General features: G+C 39.5%; 1 protein-coding gene across 5 annotated transcripts in view; it reads left to right on the top strand.

Annotated features, from left to right (window-relative positions):
- Window positions 1-27,881, top strand: part of IGF1 (insulin like growth factor 1) — a 79,125-nt gene that overhangs the window by 39,199 nt on the left and 12,045 nt on the right. For 3 of the 5 annotated variants that reach the window (XM_002752911.7, XM_009004493.5, XM_009004494.5), the window contains exon 3: window positions 19,584-19,765. In XM_002752911.7, coding sequence (XP_002752957.2) covers window positions 19,584-19,765 — 182 coding nt within the window. Of the gene's footprint in view, window positions 1-19,583; window positions 19,766-21,590; window positions 21,896-27,881 lie in introns of those variants that run through there. The other 2 variants (XM_054238791.2, XM_009004495.5) reach the window with 2 other exon arrangements.

Here is a 27,881-nt window from a genome sequence, read left to right as displayed (position 1 = left end):
TCTATCTAAGCCTTCCAAGGCAGATAGTTGTCATCCTACATTTAAAGATCTCCAGAGGAGCAATTGCTCAGCTTCCCTCAGCGCCCTGGGTCAGCAAATTTCCCCTTATAATCAAGAAATTCTTCCCAACTTTTAAGTTGAAATGGTTTCAATGTGGCTTGAGTCTGTTTATCCCTGTCTAGTCCTCAGAAGAGAAGAATCTTCTGTGTAATTATCACTCTTCTTATACCTGGTGCTGGTGATTAAGTCACTTCTTAGCCTTTTCTTCTTTGGGTTAGATCTTAACTTCATTTTTCACCCAGTTAATCTCCCCCCCCCACCACCACCACCACTCCTAGCTGGATCTTTTCCAAGTTCTCCAAATGAGCCTTAAAATAGGAGGATGAAATCTGAGTTTCCACTCTAATTAAAACCTCAGCAATGCCAAGTTTTGTGGAAAGATTACTCTCTAGGCTTTTGTTTCATAATTCTCTACATATACCCGCCTCATATTACAATTTGTTGTAGTACTTTCCTACCTCACTCAGGGCCCACAGCTATTTTGTTATAGTACCTGTTTCTGCCAGGTGGAGCCCATTTTTGTCTATTTTAAACATCTTTCTGTTTTTAATGACTCCTTGTTTCTAAATTGTTAAAAGTTCTCCTTAAATTCAAATCCTACCTTCTAATGATTCTTTACCTGACTTAGTGCCATCGGAAAAACATTCTAATGTATTATTTGTCATTGAGGAAGGAAACTCAATTTTATATGAATCCAAGAAGGGCCTGAATATCAGTCATTTTTCCCAATACTCACAAGAATGGTTTGAGCATGAAAAACAATGCAGGCCACCCCTCTCCATTCATTTATTCACCAAATATCTGTTGAACACAGGGTAGGCAGTGGACACCCAGCGATGAACAGTTTCTCTGTCCATTCCTACATGTATTCTAAATGTACTCCTTAAGCACTTATTCTGTGTAGAACTGTTGCAAATGTTGTGGTTATGGTAGTGAATAGGGAATAAAAGGCTATTGGTTTCATAGATCCCACATTCCAATGGGTATGGGGGAGGACAGAGACAAATTACAAGTCAAGCAACAAATAAACAAGACCATGTCATCCTTGAGAAACGTTTTGAAAGAAATCATGGGATGATGAACCTGAGGGTCGTACTGCCTTAGACGGATTTGATGGGGGCGGTACCCCTGAGAAAGAGACCCTGAAGACCTTTCAGTTTAGCGGAGTTCTGTTATTCTGAGCCAATCCCCTATAGCAAACCCACTCCCTCATGTTTTCTTCTCACAGACCCAGCACTAATTTTTCTGAGCTGTTCATGCTTTATAATGCCTTGTTACTCAGTAATTATTTACATTCCCAAAGGATTCGCTCATGTTCTTTAATCAAAAGAAGTGATTAAAAAAAGGAATTTCAGGATAAGGGTGCCTTTGTTCCTCAGGAAGTTAATGGACATTCCTGGAAAACAGGAGTTCAGTGGTCTATTGTGTGGAGAAAGTGGACTTTAGTACATGAAAGAGATTTCTTCACTGTGGAACCTGAATAGGCTGTTCCCACAATCTTGAATAGGCTGGTGAACTTTAAGACTGTCCAAAATAATGTTTACAGCTGTTTTCTATGCTTTTTGCATGGAAATTCTTGAAGAACACTCTTCGGTGAATGCTAAGCTGAGAAGATTGCTTGGATCCTTAGGTATCTTTGACATTGGATTTGGCGTTTGGGATATGATTCCAAATCACCAGCAGCCAATATGCAGGCCAGTCATCCATGTCTCTGAAGAGTATGACAGAAAGAAGACCACAAAGGAAGGCAGAGAGAGTCCTCCCTCACTTTGCCTCAGCTCCTCTTGTGACCCTGGGCCTATGCTTCTTTAGTTTTCTCAGATCATGGAGTCTTTTGAGACTCTTCTGAGTATCTAAATGTTCTCTTTCCAGAAAAACCCACAAACGTACATAATTATACATCATGCAGAGGGTTCACAGGCCTCCTACCAAAATGCATCTCTAAAGTGGAGGATTTCTAAGGAGCTGTTTGTTCAGTGCTAAAGTTCAAATAGGTTTCTGCTCTGGTCATGTTGACATCTTTGTCTATGGTATCTTTTCGGTTTGTATATTTGCTTTCAATTGACACATAATCATTGTAAATATTTATGGGGTACATGTGAGGTTCTGATACAGGCACACATTGTGTAAAAGTCTAACAGGGTATTTAGCATAGTGATCATCTCATATCTTTACCATTTCTTTGTGATGAGAACATTCAATATCCTCGCTTCTATTTCAAAATATACAATATTGTTAACCAGAGTCACCCTATTGTGCAATAGAACCCCAGATATTATTCCTCCTAACTGTAACTTTGTACCCCTTGAATAGTTTCTCTCGATCTCTCCACCTAACCCTCCCCAGCCTCTGGTAACCACTCTTCTACTCTCTACTTCTACAAGATCAATTTCTTTAGATTCCATATATGAGTGAGGTCGTACGGTATTTGTCTTTTGACATTGGTTTAGCTAAGACTCCAAAAGCAAAGCAACAGAAGCAAAAATAGGCAAATTGAATTATATCAAACTAAAAAGCCTCTACACAGCAAAGGAACAATTAACAGAGTGAAAAGACAATCTTGGTCCATGTTTTCAATTAGCCTATGTGTTCCTTGAGACAAGATCAAGCATCCTACAACTTCTCAAGCTTTCTTCAGCCTTGGTGGAGTGCCCAAGTACACAAGTGGTGCTAGTATGTGTTTCTGCACCTGTGGCAGGTTCTCCGCAGAGTCCCGAGGTGGCAGTTGCATGAGAAACCGCTAGGGAGTCCGGGGAGACCCCTCCATGTAGAGGTACCAGCCAGCCCTGGGGATGCCCTGCTGACTTCTCAATGGGTGAATGAGGTCATTTTTCCTCTGTCTTTTCCAGAAATAGATTCATTGAGAAGGCATGTGCTGAAATGACCTAGCAAGGCAGCAGGAAGGAAGTGACTAGAAAGAGAATCATTAAAAACCCAACTTCTTAGTTAAAGGAAAAGGGAAACAGGGACCTGGAGGAACGCTCTAATTATGAAGCCAGCAGTGGCCACTGCCTTCCCTCCCAGTGCTCCCAATATGGATTTCCTGCCTTTGGGCACTGCTGGATTTAAAGATATGAGAGCCTCACACACAGTCTCATCAGAAGGGCCCAGAAAACAAATAGGGCTTCATGTGCCTTCTTTCTGCCACTTATGCACGGAATCAGTTGGATTAATTGACGCTGTTTCCTCAGTGAGATTGATCCTAACACTTGCTTGAGAAATTCTGATTATTAGATGCAATCTGACTGAAAAATAATAAATTATAATACTTTTTTTTCAAAATTAAATGTCCTCTGCTTTGTATAATTACATAGTTCTATGGGCAGTCATCAGTAGTATATTACCTTTCACCCTCCTTTGCCATGAAGTTTGAATGGTCCATGAAAGGATATTTTGATGATGTGTTACTGGAGGTGCCCCAAACCCACACCTCCTTTTTGGTTTCTCTGCATTACCCTACGAGGTTATAGGGTAAAGGCATAGAAGGGTAGATTTGAGTTCTTGGGAAGTATGTCTTCTGAGCTGAGTTTTGAAATTGAACAGGTTGGCTTGACTGGCTATCTGATAATTTTGGAAGCTTAAAAATAAATTGAACTTGGTATTTAAAAAGGCATATTTAAATAGCAGAAGACTAGCTTGTGTTTCTAGCTTTCCTTTTGGCTAGGGAATCTGCTAAGGCTCTAATTTCCTTCCCTGAGACCTGGCTTGTTGTCTTCAGGTGCTAGCTGGAATTCAGAAGGACAGACTGTGCAAATAAAAAATGCAGGGAAGGGAAAAAGGTCAACATGTGTTTTTTGTTTCAGTTCAGTTTCTTACTTTGAAGGGTTATAATTTTTTTCTTTCTGTTTTGCAATAAAACTGGTTTTGCTACCAGACTGACATACAGATACCTTTATTAGGCAATTTTCCTAGGTGATATGAGGCTTTCTGGAGTTTTTAAAGTATAAGAGGTCTTTCCCAGGACTGCAGTCTTTATCATCTCTTCCCTTCTCTCCAGTGCTCTAGGACTTGATCATTTCATATATTATACACACATATTAGAAGGTGACACTGCACACAGGCATTAGCATCATCTGAGACCTTGGGGAAAAGATAAATGCTCAAGCACCATCGCAGACCTGTTCAAACAGCGACTCTAAAGGTAGGGCCTGTTGATTAGTGTTTTAATAAGCCCTCCAGGTGATAAGGATGCAGGCTTAAGTTTAAAAATCACTGGTATGTGTCACTGTGCATCCTCCCACCCCCCAGTATGTTAGTTATCTTGGGCACCAGCTGCTTCAGGAACCCCCAAGATTTATGGGCCTGAATTTCATCCTTTCATGAGGCTTAGGCACAAGTATGTGGATGATAAAGTCTTGCCATTTGAAATCAAAGGAACTTCCTGATTCATAAGTCACTTAAATTCTCAGTTTTTTCATCTGTATAATGGGAATAATTCCATTGGCATCACAAAATTGTTGAAATGGTTGATGCACAGAAAAGATTTGTGAAAAAGATTTGTGAACCTCCAGGCACACTCTGGAGTTAGCTATATGGATCAATGATGCCAATACACATTATGGACTGCAGGCATGCCGGGGGAAGTGGAGAGACTGGGTATCCTGTGTCCTCTTCTGTATTCTGAGCACCACGCCCAGGCACATAACAACCATTCACTGAGACTTTGCTGAATAATTTTAACTAACATTGGGTAAGTGTTTACTCATGCATGCATCATGAGCACCTTGTAAGGTGAGTATTTGCCTCTTCTTGGATGCTACCTGAGAGGTTAAGGAGCTTCCCCACATCACATAGTCATAAATGGTATGCTCAAGGCCCTTATGTAAAATGGTGTGGTATTAATATGTGCATGTAACCTATGCACATCCTCTTGTATACTTTAAAATCATCTCTGGATCACTTACAACATCTAATACAATGTAAATGCTATGTAAACACTTGTTATATTGTATTTTTAAATGTTGTATTTGTTATATTGGTTATTTTTAATTTTCTTTCAAATATTTTCCATTTATGGTTGTGGACATAGAATCTGCAAATACAGAGATGACTGTACTTTTGAAATGCTCTCTGAACTCAAATGATAAAACACATGAAATTTAAAAAATTTTTCTTTCAAATAAAAAAAGAAATGGTTGAGACAGCATCTGAAGCCAGGCAAACTGCTCCAGAGCCTGTGTTCTAAGCACTTCACCACACAACATCACAATCAGTTCATCATCATGATGCTAAGGAGGGTGATGTGAGATGACATTCTGGGAGTGCTTGCTGTGTGCCACAAGCTGTCTCAAGCTCTCTTTGTGCCTTAATTCACAACAAGCCTGTAGAGGGAAATACAATGATCATCCTCTTTCAACAAGAAATGAAAGGGAGACACACAGAGTGGCCCTGGGGTTAGGTTTCTTCTTTCCAAAGTACAAATTTCTTCTATTGCTCCTCTCTATGTACTGTTTGTGCACCCGACTTGTCAATCCACCAATCAGTGAGCATTTGTAAATTGTCCAAGTGCCCAGTGTTGTCCTTCCAAACACAGAAGCATGAGATGGCAGTTTCTGCCCTTAAGATGCTCAAAATCAAGTTGGAAAGAATGAGCCAGTCTTCACAAAACAGAAAATAAAGGGTAATACACAGTTAGGAGCTCATTTATGATATACCAAGTAATCATTTTCCATATTTAGAGAAGTTAAAGGGAATGAAGTCATCAGACAAGAATTTTCATGGGGACCTGAAGAAATTTTGTGTTGCTAGACTGAGACTTCAACAATTTCTCTGAGCAATTATCCTTGAACTGTTGAGTCCAGCATCCCTGCATTGCAGTTTCCTTTAAGTTTGTTACAGTTATCCTGATTATAAGAATTTAGTGACCTGTTATTCTGTTTTTGTCTGTTTTGTTAACATCTTATCCCTGGTACTGAGAATAGCATCTAGAATTCAGTAGGTGCTCAAGAAACATATGTGATTGAATGTTTATAAGAAGGAGAATAATAATGTAGTGAAAGGAGGACAGGAGTGTTCAGCCAAATTTTGGATCGGATGAGATGGCCAATTGTCAGGGATATCATAACCCAAACAAAGGTGGAGAGACACCAGATTAGGGAGGAGCCAGGTTCTCCAGAGAGGGCCTGGGTTCAGAAAGAGCACAGGAGCAGAACCTTTGTTATTTAGGATGCAAACTCTCCCACTCCCATACACTGAGGTGTGGTGCTGTCTTGCAGCTGTGTGCTCTGAAGCCCTCTCCCTATCCTAGAGAAGAAACCTAAGGTACTCAGTGATTTTGAAAGTTGAGAGAACAAAAGTCTCTTGTCATCAATTTCATTTTCCTTGGTTTTACTTCTACTTAGAAAACTTTGGATGCCAGACTCAAGTCTTGGTTACACCCCATGTTTCCTTCAAAGGAAACTGCACTAGTAATTGAAAACAGACATTGGTTCACTTATTCTAATTCAGAGGACACAGGTAAGATCCCTGTCTGTGCTCCACCTTGGCTGTCTCTTTTCTAATCCTGGGAGAAAATCTGGATATAATTCTCTGCTTTGTTGATTAAATTCCTCTGGTCCTTATGCAAAATTGTGGGCTTTCATCAAAATAGGATTGTCCGATAATACCTTTGACTCAGTAATTCCATTCCTGGGAAGCACAAAGACACTTATTGCTGCATTAGTTAAAATGACGATAAAACTAGAAATAGCCTAAATACCTAGTAACAGGAAAATGGTTAAAGAAAAAAATAATGGCATATCTACTCTGTAAAATATTCTGCAGTTTTAAAATTATAATTATGAAAACTATATAGCAATATGTGAAATGCTTACAATACAATGTTAAGTGGGGAAAAAATATGATACTACATTAAATTTAGGTTGCGGCTGTTGCTATGCCAAAACAATGTATGAATCTGGATGAGAAACAGAAACAACTTTGAAAAAATGAAGATCTAGTGATTTGCTGGGATATTAAGATTATGGGAAAAACTTCTCTATTTCAGTGTCTGCTAAAGTTGTTATAACTTTATGCAATTCAAGGGTATTGGCTGGCTATGTGACAAGGCTGACCACACCCATCTGAAACTGAAAGAGTTGCAAGGCACTGGGTAGATGTGAGCATGCAAGAGCCATGTCCTAAACTGTAGAAGTGCACAAACTTCTCTCTCAAGGAGAAAGTCATGCATGGGATTCCTTCCATCATTCTCTAGAATACCTAGGGTAAAACTCTGTGCGCTGCATGTGCTCAGACCCTGAGGTTAGTAAGCCCACTTAGATGCCTTCACTCATATTCTTCATTAATATTAGCATCATATGCCCACAGGAATCCCAGTAAAGTTATCAATTTTAGAATTTTTCATCACCAGGGAATTCTCTCACTTTCAGGGTATCCCCAGTAAAGGTGACCTGGCTCTTCAACTTACTAGATGTATGATTTGGGTCAAGTTACTTAACCTGGCTAAGCCTCAGCTTTCTAAAATGGGAACTGGATATAGTAGTAATGCTGACTCCATGTAGACACTGCACGTGTGTAAATAAGACAAGAAAAATAATATTTACTATTGAAACTTAGTAGGAAACAATCAAAAAGAGAAGCTATTGGCAACGTATTATTGCAAAGGCCCTGATTTTTCTAAATGTCAAAGAGAAACTTGTGTTTAATGGAATAGCTTTCAACTTTATTTGATTGTATCTCTGGGTCTTGTTATAGTGCCTTCTCTCTCACTTGCTAATTGGTATCATCTAAGTTTGAGTCTTCTCAAGAGTTCGTGCTTGCACGCAAGTGTTGTCTGCACTCCTGTGTTTGAATCACATCAGGGAACTTAACTAAGCTTCAAGCCTGGTAGTGTGGTATGTGTAGTAACTCTGACATTTAGAGAAATGCAAAAGTTCAGGCCAGATAGAAGGCTAAGAAAAAGAGACCCCTTGGTGATGCCATAGATGACTAACCCAGATAGGGGAGAGGAGAAGGCTGGGGAGCCAAGAGCCACAGCCAGACACAAGAGAGGAATTTGTTTTGAAAAGAGAGTATTAAGACATCAGCAGCCTGGAAAGAGAAGTACAGGGTGATTTGTGGCCTGTTGAGTACCAGGAAAAAAGATGTGACAAAAGAAGGCACAGATGTTCTGAAAAAATGCAAAGAATTTATGTGGCTAAGAGTCCAACTGAGGGAAATGCCTGCCAAAGGCAGATCTCAGTGGACCATGGGAGCACTGGCTCAATGAGAAGACGTGAGAAGGCTAGGCCTTCACAAGTGACTTTTCCCAGAGAGTCTTTCTGAACCACAGCAAGGAAGCGAGGTGAGGAGAAGATGAGCCAGTTGTTTGGAAGAAAAATAAATTGGCAAGTCTTTAGAAGTAGATTAAAATACTTCTGAACCAGCAGCCCACTTTTTACTAAAATTATTTTCTTTAAGTCATCTTCAATGGCTTGAACTTACAGTTCAGTTATGAGTATGTGTTGCTCTCTCCACATTGCCTTATCAGAACTCTTACTACTCAGAGTCAAAAGTTTCACTTCTTTTCACCTATCCTTATTCTATGAAGCTGCTACAACACCTTGAGGTCATTTCATTCATTAGCCTAAAGGTTTTTAAACGTGGTTTTTATATAAATAGGCTTCCAGTTAACATAGAGGAGATTACAAAGACCATACCCATCAAGAGGTCAAAGGGCTTTGATATTCTCCTTTTTCCCAAGGGGAAGAGGCTTCCCATGGGATTACACAGTAGCAGGTACTTGGCCAGAAGGCTGAGAAGAAAGAATGGAGGCTGCCCTGTTGAAAGACTGTGTATCAGAAAGGAACGTTGAAATCCTCAACTTAGGGCCTCATTTCTGCTAGAGCGGGGCAGAGTTACTTATGCCTAAGTATTGGCATAAGTGATACCTCCACACAGCTTTCTCAAACTCAGATGTGAGACCAAGAGAGCAGACAAAAGGCAAGTGTCCAGGGAAATAAAATGACCCACAAGCAGTTATCCTGGCCTGGTGTCCCTGCACCAAAGGAGCTTCCCCAGCTGTGTGTCACATTAGGTCTCATATTGCGTCTTCTCAAGGAGGCAAACTAATTCTGTAACTGTGGATAGGTCCTGTGATAAATTGGAAAATGACTTCTGGGGCAACAGCCTCTAGTTCTCAGAAAGGAAATTCACAGAAGTGAGCGGTTGGCCAGAAGGCCATTACCTCAGAGTGGATCCCAAAGCAGAGTGATGTGGCCGTTCACAGTGTGTTTGAATATGTGAGAAAAAATAAAAATAAAAAAGAGTATGATTTCTCCAGCCAATATCACAAGCTGAGAATATTCTTCTTTGCTGAATTCAGTAAGATAAATCAGAGCTTTTTCTTGATGGATAATTATATTTGTTAAAAGGCATTTAAAGAGGTTTGGGAATGTGGGCATGGTGTTGGTCCCAGATGAATAAATATGAGAACATGATTTAGCTTGGAGACAAGCTGTAACTTAACCACACCTCACTCTTTCTTTCTCCTTATTCACAGTTCATTTCTTCAATTCAGAAAAATAGTTTTCAGAGGAGCGGGGATTGAGAGGAGTGCAATGGCTAAAAACAGGCTCAGTGAAGGCCAGAAGATTACTAAGAAACCTCTGCAGTTGACCTTCAGTTTGCTGTAATATCCAAAGATACATGGCATTCTAAAATACAATAATTTGAGGAATGCACTTACTTAAAGTTTCACGGTCATGTTTAAGCAATGCTATACGAAGAATTAAAGGGAGATAAATAATAGCAGCAAAATTTTACAGAAAGAAAAGAAATAATGCTCTGATGAGTCCAGATTTTATATAAAACTTCCTGAAATAATGTAATCACACCCTAAATGAACCAATCAGCCTCAGTCTGCATACTTGCTTAGTATTTTGAAAAAAATAATGCCACAACATGCCTGAGCACTCTTTGTATAGACTTTTAAATTTGACTAACATTAGCAGTAACTTATTTTACCAGAAAAAAGAGGATGGCATTTGAAAAATTATGTTTAATCTTTATCTTCTGATTTTATACTCTGGGCAGTTGTTGGGTACCAGTGGCGTAGATGATGTCCTGTCTGGAAGCCCATTCATATTATCAGAGATTACATAACATGTAGTTTTAGCTAGGCATTTCCAAGGAAACTATGCATTTTCCCACCTGAAAACAAGTGAATATTACACAAAGAATTCATGTACCATTGACAGACACCAAGGAAATTAGTGAAATAAAACACTGGCCTATCTGGAACACTAGGAAATTAAGCAATCTGGTCAACAATATTAACAGTCCTCCGAGGGCAGAAGGAGTCATTGGTTTACCTGATGAAGATGCAGCTTTGTGAAGATTACTAGTAAAGGATTGCCAGAAAGACTCTTCTCACACCAATTCTCATTTCTAAGTGTCCACAGAAGTGCGGGCCATCTCTCTTTCCTTAGGACTCCAGTTTTCAAAATGTAGCTTGATTCTGTCACCACTTCAACAGCTCCAACAAATGACTCTTTAAGGGCTCTTTGTGCCCTCCCTCAAGCTGGCCTCTGCAATCACCATAAATGGGCTTGTCTCTTTCCCCTAATCAAGCCCAACCCCAAATTAGACACTTTCCTTCATCAAACTCAAGACCAATCTGTGCTTTCTTTAAATTCAGCTTACAAATCTTGTTTACAATCAAAATTAAATCTGACAAAGAGGAAACTCTTGGTTTACCATTTACTCCTCAAACTTCGCTTTGCTGCTATACTCCCTGATTATTGGCTAGAAACATTAATATGTCATATGATATATATATTTGATTAGAAAGTGGGTAATGCCTGCCCATCTGGATAATATTTAGGGTCATCTTTTTAGAAGGGTTCTAGAAATTGTCTAGTATACTGGTTGTTTACATGAGAAACTGAATCTCAGAGAATTTGGGTGACTTGTGCATCCACACAAAGTATTTGGAGCTGTAATCCAATGTTGTTTTCAGTGTACCATATTGCCTTGTTTTTATTCCCTCTCTGCATATGGCACTGTGCTAGGTGCTATAGAAACATTCCCCAGGACCTCTCAATCCAGGAACAATACTGTTGATACACCAGCATGAAAGGGATATCACACACAACCCAACTGGCACTCGAGTCTGCACCGTGCAGTTATTTATATCATGTAACACCAAACCATCTCCTCCCTCCTTCCCTCTCTCCTGTGTTCAATCTGTCGCTCACTCTGGGTGCTCCCTTCTCTGCAACTGTGCCAAGGGCTGTTTCTGCTGCTGTTGAGGCTGTCTTCCAACAGTTTACTCCCTGATGCAGGCCCAGATGCCTCTCTTTAAGGAGCCTCCACCTTCCAACGCTCTCCCTCCAGACACGCCAGACTTCCCTGGCAGCCGCCACCCCTTCACCTGCCATCCTGACCATGTCACTCCCACCCCTGGGACAATATCCAGATGTGCCCTGAGCAAAAAAACAGATCCCTGAGTGAGGAGAATGATGGGGAACAGGGCCCCTGAGAACAGAAGGCAGGTGCCAAGTTGAGAAAGAAAAAGAGAGAGAGAGACAGAGAGAGGGAGAGGAAAGAAAGAAGAAAGAAAGAAAGAAAGAAAGAAAGAAAGAGAAAGAAAGAAAGAAAGAAAGAAAGAAAGAAAGAAAGAAAGAAAGAAAGAGAGAGAGAAAGAGAGAAAGAGAGAAAGAGAGAAGAAAGAGAAAAAGAGAAGAAAGAGAGAAAGTGGGGGAGGGCAGAAGGAAGGAAGGAAGAAAGAAAGAGAAAGGAAGAAAGGAAGGAAGGAAGGAAGGAAAGAAGGAAGGAAGGAAGGAAGGAAGGAAGGAAGGAAGGAAGGAAGGAAGGAAGGAAGGAAGGAAGGGAAAAACTTTAGAGAGAAACTAAAACTAAAGAGAATGTATTTTAATATCCCTTTGGCTGATTCATTTTTCTGTGGCACCAGAAAGAGGGTGTTACCCTCTAATCACAAATGCCTTATGTTTTGTTACAAGGTCTCTCTTCCCACATCTGAAAGAGTAAAATAACAATCAGAATGTAAGTATGGAGATAATGCTGGTGGCATGGCTACAATCTCCAGGCTGGAGCCAGTCTCCACTTAGTTTTTTAAAGTCTTTCTAAGAAAATAAAATAAAATAAATAATTTTCAAACGTTTGGAAATTAGAAGCATTGATGTTAAATCAATTATTTTAACCAGAGGATGATTTAGGACAAATCAAATGTAACAAGGGGCCAAGATAAACCCATATGACTCTGTTTTATTTGACTTGACTGATTCATTCTGAGGCGCATGTATGTGATTTCTCAACATCCCTTCTTATTCTTTCTCTGGCTGTCTGTTTTCATCTCATTCAGCCATGGATCTAAGATGGAGTAGTGAGTAAGCAGGCCTGGTGACATTGTATACTGGGTAACTGCTTATTCCCAAAGCATGGCTGGCAGGAGAGGGAGCCCTGGTTTTCAGTCATTACAGGGAGGAAATGAAATGTTAATACCTAGCCTGTCATGAACTCCACAGTGGCACAAACCTTGCTCAAAAGTACATAGTGAATAAAAAGAATGTAAAAGACTGTCAACAGCAGGAGAGAAGAAATAAAAAAGGAAGAGAACAGAATGAGATGAGGCACAAAGTGGAGAGAGCAGAGAGAAATACCACGTTAGGTGAAAGTGATTGGGAAACCATTTCTGACCATGTATTTCACCACACTCATCCCAGGCCTTGCAGCATTGTTTGCAAATTAGAAGCATTGATATTAAATCAATGATTTTAGCCAGTGAATGATTTCGGACAAACCAAATGTAACAAGGGGCCAAGATAAACCCATATGACTCTGTTTTCTTTGACTTGATTGAAAGATTCATTCTCATAGTGTCTTTTCTAGATTAAAACTATTCAGAGCAGTCTAAACAACACAAAGTTTGGTTATTCTTTCAAGAGCACAGTTTTTCATTTACGTTAGTAAATAACAGTATCTAGAAAGTCCATCTGCTTTCACCAAACTTTGGAAAGGATACATTTTTAAGACTAATGGAGGAAGAGGATACCTGTCCAACTAGCTAGGTTAGCCAATTCAACACCATAATAATAATAGCTAACATTTATGTAGATTACCAGACACCAGACACTGTGCAAAACACTTTCTGTACATTCTCACTTAATCTTCATACCAGTCCTAGGAGATACTCTTATATATCCATTTTATATATGCGGACCTGAATCTTAGAAGATTGAGTACTTTGCCAAATCAAAACCTAACAGTAAAAACGTGGTAGAATCCAGACCTGTGCTTTTAACCACTTCACATATTGTTTCTGTCATTGGTATGACAGATGTCACAGGCAGATCATACTCAAATTCTACAATATGTTCTAAATAATAAAAAGTATATAACTAGAAAATGGTGGCTAACTTTTATAGCAAACAACACTGAAATTATTCAAACATAAAAATGACCTCTTGGCATTTGATTATTTTTCACCTTAGACATTGATAAACCAAACCATTCCCTTAGGACAACATTTCTGTCCAGCAAAGCATTTCTCTTGCCAAAGTATAATTTTGTTGGCTACATCTATCTCCTCCAAGCCCTGGAATCAGACCTAAGCTAGTAAGTTGTGCTATCCTGGTAAGATGCTCACTCTCCAGGGCATCGTATCAGGCTAAAGTAATACATCATTTTGCTTTCCACTCTGTCTGTTCACTTCTCCAAAGAGTCCTAAAACAGTAATGTTTCTGCTTTGAATCTCTCGCTGTTATTGCCCCTAGGACTTGTGTTTTAGCTCCCTGGCCTTGGAAACCAAGGTGAGCTGAATAGCACTCTTTTCACACCTGCTCCAAAAGAAGGGAGGCTCTCAATAAAGGGGCAGCCCCATAGAACTCTGCTTCATTCTTTTTAGACTCAGAGAAAAAAAACCATTGACTTGATTGGGTAAGAGAAGACTTTGGTCTTTTGGGTTATGGGAATTTAGTAGCTAAGAAAGAGTTGCTGAGTTGTGAGGGAGGGGGCAGGTCACAGAGGGCCATAATTCCTAGAAAAGATGACCTTGTCCAATTGAGAGGTAGTGAGACCAGCAAACACTGGCAATTAAAAATTAACACAGGCCAAAAGTGAAATCGATGCCTACATTTGATAGGTTTTCAAGAAAAGTTTATGACATGCAGTTCATAGAAAAGAGAACATTTTCTCAGTGTTCCACTTCTACAGATGCCAAAGGTCAATCTGACGTGGAAAGATCCTTTCACAGAAAAGCAGAAATGTACAGGGTCTCCTAGCAAAGTATAAGCCAGGCAATAGATATATTAGAAAATCTCTTTTAAACATTCTAGTTTCAAAGTGTTTTACAGCAGCTTTGATATGACAGTAATTCACTGAATTCCCTAATACATGTTTAAGTATATGTGTGTACATACTCATGTTATTCTAAATGTACAAACATATGGCCAGTTGACAGCAGTAAAAGCTTCTTTCCTTATCTTTACTAAGCACATCGCAATGTATAACTCAATAGTTGCCTTAATTCAAGTTGTGATTTCAATGGAAAACATTTTAAAGGCAAAATATTGACTGTCAAAAGGTTTTTAAGTGAATGCAAATCCAATGAACTCTGAAAATATCAATCATTCAATGTATTACATTGGGGTCTTGGTAATAATCTAATCTCAACTTTCCTTATATTAGAAATTTGTGAAAGGAGTCAATTATTCCTTATAAATCCATTAAATATGTAGGAAATATTGGGAAATATTCTCCATTTTTCACAAATGAAAATAATAATTAAAATGCTAAAATGAAGACTACTTTAAGATTATTCATATCTTACACAATTTCCCTACTGGTATCCCATGCAAAATAATGCAAACTAAATGAATTTATATTAAATAAGGTGGCTCAGGAGGAAATCTTGCCCTAAAAACTAACCATTCCGAGTTATTTGAAATTGGCAATGTGTCTGGAGTTCTAAAATAAATAAGTGATGTGAAAACCTAAGTTTCTAGATTCTTCAGATCTTAACTGTAATATTTGGTTGTATAATCAATCCTTAGTTAATCTAAGTGAAATGCAGATTTGTTTCTTTTTAGCTAATAATTTTATTTGTATGTGTTATCAGACACATAATTGAGCATTTCCTAGAAATAGACCTTAAAATCCAAGTTAAATTGTCTTACCTCTTTTTTTCCTCCTTTCAAAAAACAAAAGTGATCAACTTTGGAACCTCTTCCTGTTCGCAAATTTCTAAAGAATAACTTTGTTCCTTAGAACACAAAGAATAGCAAATGTATATCTTAAGAACTAGGTATATCCCAACTTGGAAAAGTTTGCATTTTTTATTAAATACTGACTCTTCAAATTAATGTCTTTCCTTTCTAATGATAGAGTTGAAATAGTTAAAACAAAACTTTCTCAATAAGCAAGATGGGAAGTTTCAAAGGAAATTAAAAGCAAATACATTGTTCCAAGTGCTTTCCAGAAATCTATATAAGAAACACAAACTTCTACAGCACCAGTAGAGGTAATACCATTTTTACCAGTGACGAATGATCAGAGTCCTTTGTTCTAGAAATGATGACCCCAGTTAAATCTTAGCATTACACATTTCCCTTCAGAGATGGAGGGGAGTGAGTTGCTTGCATTCATGACAAAATATGAGACTGAGCTAATTGGTGTGGTTTTGATGATGCCACAGTTCTGCCCAAAACCCTTATAACTAGCAAGTTTGCCCTGAAGATTATTGAATTACTCCCCCAATCACGCATTATTCAAAGGGAAATGCTGTTGTTATAGAAGCCAGCTGTTTAACCATTGGAATTCTGTCGGCCAACTTTTAAGATACAGCAGTACATTATGACTAAACATTATGTCTACTAATGGAGGAGTCAAAGTCTAAGTTAGCTGGTGACCAACTTGTCTGGTAAGCAATCTTTGGTCTACGTGCTGTGAAACCTTTGAAGCAAAACTGACAAAATAAATGTATAAATACGTAAATTTTCAATGTCAAGACTGTCAGCAAGAAATATTCAATGGAATGTTATACATGCCTATTCATTCTAAGAGTTGAGTAAGTGCGTGAATGTTTCATCATGGCACTACAACAGAACTCTTGAACCACATCTTGCTATAGATGGGACTATACCAGGCACCTGTTTTTTTGTTTTGTTTTGTTTTGGTTTTTTTGTACCATTGAGTAAGGACAATTAAAAAGTATTTTGAGCATCTTAGGCAACTTCAAATAGACAGAAAACAAATTTTAACCTTCTAATTTAGAATATATTTGAACCCCTTTCTTGAAATAGTTTCCAATCATACTGAATATTGGGCCCAACCCAGTTTTCTTTTTTATCTCTTCACTTGTTATAGGATGTTTAGAATAGAAAAGACCATAGCAGTTATCCACTGTGTTCAACAAAGGAATCTTCTGCTAGGATCTCTGACAGATGTTTATTACAGCCTTTACTTAACTGATTCCTGCAATGAGGAGTTCATTACTTTTCAGTGAAATCTGTCCCATATCTAACACTTGTAAATTCAAATTGTTAGGAATTCTTTCTTATATTAAGCCAATATTGGCTTCTCATTCACCTACCAGCTCTGATTCTGCCCAATGGAGCAGAATTATATAGCCCCTAATGAAGAGTTTCCCAAGGCAAAAATAGAACAATTAGTTCCATCTCATTTAAATGTTAATTGAAATGACTTTAGTTATAATTTACAAGTCATTAAAAAATATCTCAAATAGGAAAATATCAAATACTGAAGCAAATTGTTTATTACCTTTCTGATAAATTACATTGTATCAGAATTCTAGTTGTAGACCACAGCAGCAATTACCTTTGGTGAGAAATTAGATTTTTGTTTGTTAAATATTTTGATGTAGAGCCAGAAAAAAATCAAGCTTATAGGGCACTTCAAAAGATGAATTAAACTTCAAAAGGCAATAGGTAAACACTTGTTATATTCATGTATTTCCAATGATGTACAATGAGTCCATTCTAGACATTATGAGTAGACAAAGAAAAACATCTCTCTGGATTGTGGTAACCAGAGATAATTGGCAATTATATTTACAGCAAAATTTAAGTCTGTATGCCACTATTTCAACAATATTTTAACAAATGTAGACATGAGATAGCTTTCTCTATGGAACATTGCAAAAAAGTCCTAAAATTCTTTGTACCTAAATTCATCGATCTATAGACTAAAAAGCATGAGCTCAGAGTTTAGATGAGCTTAGAGTTTGACTGGGCCATGTCAAACTCTGAGCTCATTTAAGCAAGGTGATAAGCCAAATGCCCAGCATGTCCAGTTATTTTTTGCTGTGATGATGATGACTTTCTATTTTCCGAGAGGAAATAGACATGTGGTGAGTTTTGTGGTTGTTTATAGTCACCAAAAAGAGACTATGCAATCTTAGAAATGATCTCTGCCATCCCAAGATGAAGGTTGGTGTCTTCCCCCTATATCAGGCAAGGGGCTCCCGCAGAATTAAGTTAGAGAAGCTTGAAAGGGAAATACTAAATAGGTCTTGGAATCCCAAAGCCTGTCCTTGTCTGTCTTCAAACCTAAGCATGAATTCTGAAATCAGTTGTTTCTGGGTTGGCTAACTTTGAAAGTTTCTGGAGCTCCTCCTACCAGCCCACCCCGAAACATCAAGTTACTATTTCATAATCAACAAATGAATCCCAATTACACCTCATTAAGAAATTTATAGTTTCAACAAAGAGCAATCATTACATGTAATGGACAAAAGGTACAATGATCACAAAATAGGTCAAGTTACCTTTTCCTTCCTTCCCACCCCCAAGAGAGGAGCCAAAGGGTATCAGCTGTGCTTTACTGGCTAGCCACTTAGCAAAAAGTATGTAGAAGTCCTTTGTGGATTACAAAGGACCATGTAAGCCCATTTGTGTCTTTCCTCTAATTTATGGTTCCAGGAAAAGATTATAAAAACTAAAAAAAAAAAAACAAAAAACATTGTTTACATTGCTCAGGGGACCTGCTGAGGCATGGCTGGCCAGGGCCCTATCCCTCCCAAACCCCACAGCCATCAGGAGCCCACAGAATCTGCTCTGAGAGCTGAGCAGCAGACCCCGCCCAGAAAGACCACAAATGAACCCTCACTGAGTTACTACCTCCAGCTGTCCTAAGAATGATAATAAACCTGCCTTACGGGAGGAAGCAGCCGCTAGGGTCCTGTGCCAAGCATCAGGAAAGCATTTGGGTTCTTAGAGGATGCCATGAATCCTGGCCCTTCCAGCAGGGAGGCAGCCAAGCTAGTTTGGTAGCAGGCCATTACCATGGGCCTGATCTCTCCCAATGAGGGAGTGCAAAATACGTGAGGATTCTGACTTTCAAAATCCTATCCTCATGTAATGGTGTCATTATTACACAAACATAGACTTGTGATTTAAAATGTAATGTTTTCTTCTGTCAAGAATTAAGATTGAATACGTGTCAGATTGATTAATTGGATTCTTCTGTGCCCGTAATTTATAAATTTTCTTTCATAAAGCCTCAGAATCAGTGGAGAAGATAAGGAGAGATAAAGGAAGAGAAGAGAAAGCAAGGTTCTGGACCTCTGCACTTGCCAGAGCTAGAGCAGAATCACAGGAAAGATGGACATTTTGTTCATTGTTTCAGTTCGGTAGTTACTCTATAAGAAACAGAATTCATTGTTCTGGTCTCTTGGGGTGATAAGAGAGGGAGCCCTATTAGATTGGTATTGTAATTAATTTCAAGTCCCAAGACTTCTGCACACAGTCAATAGTGACCCTGCTTCTCCACAGACCACATAGGACCCTGGAAACGGTACTTGGAGAAAGCTGGCTATGCATTATTCATACATGATTTCATTTAATACTCAAACAATTCCTACAAGGATGATAATATTAACTCCATTATATAAATGGGCAAACTGAGGCCCAGAGAGCTTAGTGACTTGTCCAGAGTCACACAACAGCTCCTCTCGGCTCCATGAGGCACTTGAACTTTGCAGCAAGTAGATCTGAGTTTGCATCTTGACTCCACGATTTGCTGCATGAATGACCTTGAGCAAGTCTTTGCCATCTCTGAGTCTCAGTTTTCACATTAGTAAAATGAGGAGTCCTCTCCAAACTTAAAACCCCTTTGGTGTTCACCCTGACTTTACACTCAAAGCAGTTAAACAAAAAGGCAAACATTTTAGCTGTTCTGCTTATAAAAACAATGTGGAGTTGCCAGCAAGATTAAGAAAATAATGCATGGTTTTCGTTAAATATTTCTGTCATCCTCGGAACCCAATATATAAGACAAGACCAGGATTGGTCATAGACAAGATCCTTGCCTACACAGGTTGCCAAGCTTGGGAAGAATTACCACAAACAGTGTGGAGAATGAGTTAGTGCTGAGTGTGGTACAGAATCCAGGAGACATACTGGAATCCAGAAAGATCCATGGGGTCAGGAATCACTGGGGATGTTCTGAGAAGAGGTTGAGACATTGCAGAATATGTAGGTTAACTAGATGTGGGGAGAGGCAAGAGCTGGGTGAAGACTGAAGAAAGCAGATTCCACCCTAACATGAGGCCACTCTGATTTGTACAGACAAGCCCACTGGGTATGGCTCCAGCAGTCGGAGGGTGCCTCAGACAGGCATCGTGAATGAGTGCTGCTTCCGGAGCTGTGATCTGAGGAGACTGGAGATGTACTGCGCACCCCTCAAGCCTGTCAAGTCAGCCCGCTCTGCCCGTGCCCAGCGCCACACTGACATGCCCAAGACCCAGAAGGTAAGCCCACCTGGGTGGGATCAAACCATCCTCAAGTGGTCTCTCTTTTGTGCATGTGAGTGGGCCAAGCTGTAATTCTGACCCATAGACCCCTGGCTTACAGGTCAAAAAAAGCTCCATTCGCACCAAAGGGATGGATTACATCCCCATCTCTTTGGTCACTCTGCATTGCAAATTTCCCCTTCCACAGCTATGGTTGATGTGAAGATTGGAAGAAGTTACAAAAAGTGGCTAAACAAACATGGGCTTTGGTATCAGACAAAAGTGAAGTCCTGGCTTCCCCACACACCAACTGAGAGCCCTTGCCAAATAATGTAACGTATCCAAGCCTCAGTTTCATCAGTAACATTTGGATAATAATAATATCTACCACATCAGTCTGTTGTCAGAGTTAAGCAGTTAATGCATATACTTTGAGATGCTTTTCAAATGCCTGCATAAAGTAATTGTTGGACCATCATTAATGTCTGTCATAATTTTACTTAATAACAGAGCTTGTAACCTTTCAATTTCTGTAATCTTGCAAAGAAGAAAAAGGCTAATGGGAACTACTCAAAATTCACATTCAGAAGCAAACATAATTAAACAAGAAAAATTAAAAATAAAAATTTCTGTTTGGCTATAAGAATGCCTAGAAGTGGGCTGGGCGCGGTGGCTCACACCTGTAATCCCAGCACTTTGGGAGGCCATGGCAGGTGGATCACGAGGTTAAGAGATTGAGACCATCCTAGTCAACATGGTAAAACCCCGTCTCTAATAAAAATACAAAAAATTAGCTGGGCATGGTGGTGCGTGCCTGTAGTCCCAGCTACTCAGGAGGCTGAGGGAGGAGAATTGCCTGAACCCAGGAGGCGGAGGTTGTGGTGAGCCAAGATCGCGCCATTGCACTCCAGCCTGGATAACAAGAGCGAAACTCCATCTCAAAAAAAAAAGAAAGAAAGAAAGAATGCCTAGAAGTTTGTAATGATCAAAATCTGCAGGCATTATTTTCTAAGAGCTAGACTGTAAACAAACCTCAGAGGTACCATCTATGCCATCAGAAGTACATGAAACATCTGATGCACATTGAGTCACTTGATCAATTTTTGTTGAGTGAATGAACAAATGAATATAATGAATTAACTAAAATTTTAGCCATTAAGTAGAAAGAATAAGAACTGAAGAGAAGGTAAAGGAGGAAAAAGAGAAAGCAAGGAAGTAGAGTAAGGAAAAAATTAGCTCTTGTTTAAGTCTTCCTGGGGACTCTGTTGAAAAAAGGAAGGCCAACATGTGGTTTTAATCTTTGGAGCTAGAACAAATAATATTGTACAAAAGCACAACATGAGAGATCAAGAAGTTCACAATGACACCTTTCTGCTTCCTGGTCCTAAACCTCAGCTGAGGCTGGAAGAGGACCATAGTGGCTTATTAGAGATGTGACCCCAGGGAGCCCCTCTGCAGGATGGAAGGGGACCGGGCAAGCCGCAACACACCAAGAATGCAGAAGCCACTGATCAGTCAGGAGGCAAGGATCTCAGAAAAGACTTTTAGGTGAATGTGGCAGGAAAGTGGGTTTGCTGGGGTGAAGGCAGGTTTATTCTTTCTCTTCCCAGGTGACCCAGTGCCTCTTGGTTTCTAACTGTGGAGGGAGTAGGTATCAAGAGATGAGTCCCAAAGTTCTGGAATGCTGAGTCTTGTGGCTGAGGTCTAGACCCCTCTGCAGTGCCAGTGCTGTCTCCTGCATCATATGGAGACTGGGCATTCTGAGCTCTTTCAAAACCTCTGTTTTCAGGGACGCAATGGGAACCACTTGTTCTCAATGCAATTATTTTTGTGATATTTACAGTATCAGCCCCCATCTACCAACAAGAACACAAAGTCTCAGAGGAGAAGGAAAGGTGAGCCAAAGACACATCCAGGGGGGGAACAGAAGGAAGGGACAGAAGCAAGTCTGCAAATCAGAGGAAAGAAGGAAGAGCAGAGGAGGGAGATTGGAAGTAGAAATGCTGAATGCAGAGGCAAAAAAGAAAAATGGAGGACAGGAGGACTAAGCAGACAGAGGCAAGGATGATGAGAGAGGAGCAGACACCAAGAAAGAAAAGCAGAAAATGCAATCAAGGAAATGAAGAAAAGTGGGCCTGCTGGAGCTAGATAATAATGTGATGGAAATAGAAGTAACCTGTTAGAGAATGTGGCTAAGAAACATGGAGAAAACGGAAAAGAAAAATGTAATGCCCTAGAAAGCCCAAAGAAAGACAGTGGCAAGTATAAAAAAAAAGAATAAAAATTATGAAATAGGCAAAAAAGACACACTATTCTCTGCCTCTAAAACACAAAGAATTTAAAAAAATTAAGCCTTCTATATGCATTTTTAATTTTTGTATGAATCTGTTATGGAAGAACTGCCCATGTCAATATATGTCCAGAGTTAAATATTAGCCTGAAATTCTTAGCAAGACTGAATTGTGTCATAGAAATTCCCAGATTCCCTTTTCCTGCAATGTCATTGGAGGCTGCATGTCTTAGTCAAGTCCAGGGTTTGGGCCAAAGGGCATCCAATATTGCCTAAAACCCTGTGAGGACTGTGAGGTAACTTTTGAGAAGAGGCCACTGCACTTTTCTTCATCTTTTTTACACTTTGGAATCAGATACAAAAGATGTATACATTTGCTAGGGCTGCCATAACATCAGTACTATAGATTGGGTAGTTTAAACCACAGAAATTGAAATTTTTCATAGTTCTGGGAGTTGAAAGTCCCAAATCAACGTGTCAGCCCTTGCAAGGGCCGTAGAGAAGGTCTGTCATGAGCTCCTTCCCTTGGCTTGTAGGTGACCTCCTTCTTCTCCCCCTGTGTCTTTACTTTATCTTCCCTCCACACATATCTCTGTGTCTGAACATCCTCTGTGTAAAAGGACACCAGCCAGATTGGATTAGGGCCTACCCCACTGACCTCATTTTAACTTAATTATCTCTGTAAACACTCTGTCTCCAAATACAGTCATATTTTGATGTACTGTGAATTAGGACTTCAACATGTGAATTTGGACACCATTCAGCCAGTGACAGAAGACTTCTGATATCTGATGATAACCACTGCATTTTGACTACAGCTGCTAGAAAACACTCCCCTCCCATTGCCACCCCACCACAAATTTATTTTTATATCTGAAATCATGAGTTTCTGCTCCATGAGAACCGCAGGACCATACTGTGTTAGAGCTGGAAGAGGCCTCAGAAATTGGTTCAGTCCCTTTATTTTAAAGACGAGGACACTGAGATCCAGAAGCAGGTAAAGATGTGCTTGGGTTCTAAGCTGCTCTCCTTCTGGCCAGCAGACAACAGCACATAATCAAAGTGGGTCAACTAAGAAAGAATTCCAGAAAGAAAAGACAGGGCAGAACTATACTGTGTAAAGTCTTTTACTAATTTAATATTTTTCCATCAGAAGAAAGGGAGTGAATGAGAGCAAGAGTGCTGGATTTCCCTGAGGGTGAGGAAAAGCTAAATAGAATCACATAATTCAGATTTTAGAGATCTTCTTCAGATCCCTTGGTTTAATCAGTAGAACCGGGGTTTTCTTCATAGATAATAAAGCGAACAGTGCAAAAAGTCTAACCATCCACCAAGTTATGTATTAGAAGAGCTGAGAAGGGGCATAAGACAGAAGTGCTCAGCCAAGCAAATGATGACATTTGGGGGTAAGAATATGACTAAACTCAGAAGTGTATGATTTCATCCAAATAACCTATTTTGAAGCTGTCATGGTATAAAGGAAACTCCTCTCTGCATGGTCCTCCATGCCCCTGCCATTCTTTTTACTCCAGGATCACCCTTTCTAGTGGTTCACTGAAAACCCAGGATTACTTAAATATGATAGAGATGCTCAAGGCTTAATCCGGAAGGAAAGAGTCCAACTGAAAGCATGCCCAAGCCCCACATGGGAGCCAAGCCACTGCTGCTGTGGTCACAAAGTGGATCCTGGTTTATCAGAGCAGAGAGGAGCCAGGCTGGTGCCTTAGCCTAAGTGGTGAGTCAGGAAATACTAAGTTCTTATTCAGGAGATGCTAAGTTCTCCTGCTAAGACATCCATGCTTTGGGACCAGCTGCAGGCAGAGGCCAATTCCTTCTACAACCATCACCTTCGAGTAGCATATAAACACAGATGGTTCTTCAAGGGATCACAGCTCCATAGAATGACTAAGAATTTATATCCTGTGGAAAGGTTTGAATAAACTTTAATTATACCCAATCATAAACTTTATTCAAGAGGAACTAAAGCAAAGGCAAAGAGAGAGACAAGGAAGGAGAGAGGGAAGGAGAGAGGGAGAGAGGGAGGGAGGGAGGGAGGGAGAGGAGGGGAGAGAAGGAGGGGAAGGGAAGGGAAGGGAAGGGAAGGGAAGGAAGCGAAGAAGAGTAGGAAGGGAGGAAGGAAAAAAGGAAGGAAGGGAAGGGACAAAAAGATTTTCTAGTTAAAGAATGTTAAACTGGCAAACTACGTACTGCAGCACAGTCCTTTTCAGGATGAGTTTTACCAATTCTAAAGAAATTATCTTGAATGCCTACATGTGATTACTGAATAATATGAACCAAGAAAACAGGAAGAATCTATTACTAACTTTCCATCTCCTTCTTTCTAGCATAGGTACCCAGGCATCTAGTGATACATTATATCTAATGCTGTTTGGATGGGTGGGTGTATGGATGGATGGATGGATGGGATGGATGGACAAACGAGTGACATAGGCTGATGAATAGTGATAGAAACACACACCATAGAAACAAGTTGCACTGATGAGATGAAATGATTCCTGTTCTCCTACATAAGACAGTGAGGCAAGTACAGAGTAGAAAAGGAAAGGCCTAGGAGTTATGCTTATACTACAAGTCTTGCATGTTTGGAATTTCCTTCTCCGGCCAAATTGAAATTGTTCAAGGAACTACTGCTACAGTGGCAACTGGCTAATAATTCCATAATGAATGTTATATACCTATTACTCCTCTTAATGTTTCTTTGAAGTAGGCAGAATATTAATAAACATTTAAAATTCCAGTGTTTCAACTTCAACTGTTTCCTAGGGCAAATTGATACTCGTGTGTAAAACTAATTGGAATATGTATGGAATAATCATCCTATAAAATTGGTGAAAAATATTTTTTAGTGGGCATCTACAATGTGCAAACCTCTGTCCTAGGCATGAACGATAGTTATAAGCATTGGAAAGGCTAAAATATAGTCTTTAAGGTGGCTCGTGCCTGTAATCCTAGCACTTCGGCAGGCTGAGGCAGGCAGATTGCCTGAGCTCAGGAGTTTGAGTCCAGCCTGGGCAACATAGCAAAACCCTGTCTCTACTAAAAATACAAAAAAAATTAGGTGGGTGTGGTGCCACGCACCTGTAATCAAAGCTACTCGGGAAGTTGAGGCATGAGAGTTGCTTGAACTCAGGAGGCTGAGATTGCAGTGAGCCAAGATCCTGTCACTGCATGCCAGCTTGGGTAACAGAGTGAAACTCTGTCTCAAAAAAAAAATTTTAAGTAATAATAGTAAAATATAGTCACTAAGAGCACAAAATGTAGAGTCAGACTACCTGGGTTCAAATCTTGGCTCTTTCTTACTTGCCTTGTGGCTTTGGGCAAATCATGTAATTTATGTGTGCCTCGGTTTCCTCATCTGTTATATAAGGGTAACAACTGAATCTACCTTATACAGTTATTGTGAGGGCTTATTGAGATTGTATGTGTGTGTATGTGTGTGAATATAATATGTGCATGAGTGTCTCTGTTAGGAGGTGTGTATTCAAATACACATATTATAGTGCTTTAATGGTATCTAGCACATAGTAAACACTATTAAAGATTTAGTTAACATTATTTTACTTACCTTTAAAACTTGGAGCTATGTAAAAACTTGGAGCTACCTCCTGAAGTAGAAGCCAGGCTTGTGTCACCAAGAACTTCAAGCCCAAGCCTGCCAACCCTTTTCCATGATGTGGTAGTAGGGTTTCAAGCATGTGGTAGGAGAATAAGAGAACTCAATGACCTAAGAACCATTCCAACCCAGAGAACCCATGGGTCTATAAATAATTCCAACTTAAATGGTAGCCTGGCTCTCCCAAGTGCAGAGCCATTGCTTCTGTTTCAGGGTCATATAATAAACTTTCAGAAAACGACCATTTTTCTCAACTAGTTAAAATTAAATGTAATATGTGTTTTCATTTCTTGGTGCCTAGGGAAATTTTCTTGTAGCATGAACTCCAGTTCTTGGTAGTTTTAAGTAAAATTGCCAAAACAAATAGAAATGCAGGTTATTTCCAGGCTCACACAGCTTCCGGGACACTTCAGTTTCTAGGGCTGCCAATCCAATACCTTTCACAAGCATTTGATCTTTTTTCAAACATCTCTTGAAAACAAACAAAACCTTACCTAGCTTCTAATGTGTGCACTGTTCGAATGTAAGGGTGAAAAAGGAGGCAAAGAAATGAGCTCCCAAAGAGCAATTCCCCTTCTCTCTCCCCCGTTCCCCTGACCACCTCCCTCCCACTAAAGAGAAATATTGTTTTATTAGGTAATAAATTCTGCAGTTTCTCAAGTCTATTAACATCCATTGGGGAAGATGAGGTCTATTTTTACTTGCCCATAGGAAAAGTATAGGGCTTTTTTGCAATATTCACTTGATAACACACAGTTGACTTTTAATCCAAGGGCAACACTGATAGTCTCTAATTAAAGAGGAAGCTTCAGGAGCAATGAAAAGATTAATAGATAAAGCAGAATTCAAATCCCTTTTCATAAGGTTTGAAATATCCAGTTTGTATGCTCACCTCAGTGCTTAAAGCCCAGTTACTGATTCCTTTATCCTAAGCAAGACAGGTCTATTTTTAAAGAGAGAATAGCTGAGGTTAGCAAGGGTTCTCCAAGTCCACTAAAATCCCAGACCTGCCAGGTAAACATCAGCTTTTCCATCATCCCCAAAGACCTAACTGGAATCAAAACTTTTCCCTGATGCCCACATGTTTGGGGGTCCTTCTGTAATGGAACTCCTTAATGCCTTTAGTGCCATCCCATTTTTATCCAGTGGCCAAAAGAGATGATTTAGAAATATAAACTTATGTTTAAATTCCAGAAGAGAGAAATGGAGATTGAGAACAGCAGGCAAATGATGAGAGATATGGGACAAGAGGTTTATGAGTCCATGTCTGATTCCTCCAGAGAACCCCTAAGAAAATTCCTACCATACCAGGAACTCAATTATAACTCTCATTGTCTATTGTTAGATGGGTAACAGGAGCTAGAAAACATTTTGGAAATTGCCATCTTTATTTTATTAACTAATGTGGTTATAGTTTTAAGAACCATTGGTCAAGAAGCTAACTTTTTAAAAAGTGGAAGTATGATGGTTAGAAATAAGAATGCTAAAGGTGAATCAAACTGATTTTAATTCTAAATATCCTTAGTAGTAATTAAGAATCTATAATAAACTATAGCAGTTTTAAGGGGATTATTTTCTCCTGTCTCTCTCTCTCTCTCTCTCTCTCTCTCTCTCTCTCTGTGTGTGTGTGTGTGTGTGTGTGTGTGTGTGTGTGTGTGTAGCTTTGTGTCCTAGCAATGTTGCATCCACTAGGGAAGCTTGGGGGGGAACTTTTTTCCAAAATTATAGCTGAAAACAGTTTCCTGGCTTTTCTTTCAGTGGAGGTAAATTCCTTTGTAAAAACTAATGATCATTAAGTAAAAACTGCAGTATTCTTTTGTCTTCTCAAAACCCTGTTTCTCATCCTAAATTACTATTCAGGAAATAAAGGGGATATTATTGGAGGGGTGGAAATAAGTTGGTTTTCTTATTGTATCTTCAAAGGATCCAGAGACTTCAACCACTTCCCATCTAATATACAGAGAAGGATTCTGTAGATCCCTATCTATAGATCACGGTAACTTTCCCATAGAACCAATTTGCAACTTTGGAAACTTCTAGGTCTAATTACTGACCCATTACAACCAAAGGTCAGCACTTCCAGCCAATCTTGCTTCTATCATCCCCTGCCCCTTCTTCTATTAGGGACTGGGATTATTGGCAAAACCTATCAAATGCCTTTTCTACCACTTTCCCATTTCTTAACCATAAGCTCTAACTTTCTCTATTTA

Source organism: Callithrix jacchus, chromosome 9 (genome assembly GCF_049354715.1).
Source record: "Callithrix jacchus isolate 240 chromosome 9, calJac240_pri, whole genome shotgun sequence".
Classification (NCBI taxonomy): domain Eukaryota; kingdom Metazoa; phylum Chordata; class Mammalia; order Primates; family Cebidae; genus Callithrix; species Callithrix jacchus.
Note: the sequence above shows the minus strand (reverse complement) of the source record. Positions and strands in the feature narration are given on the sequence as shown.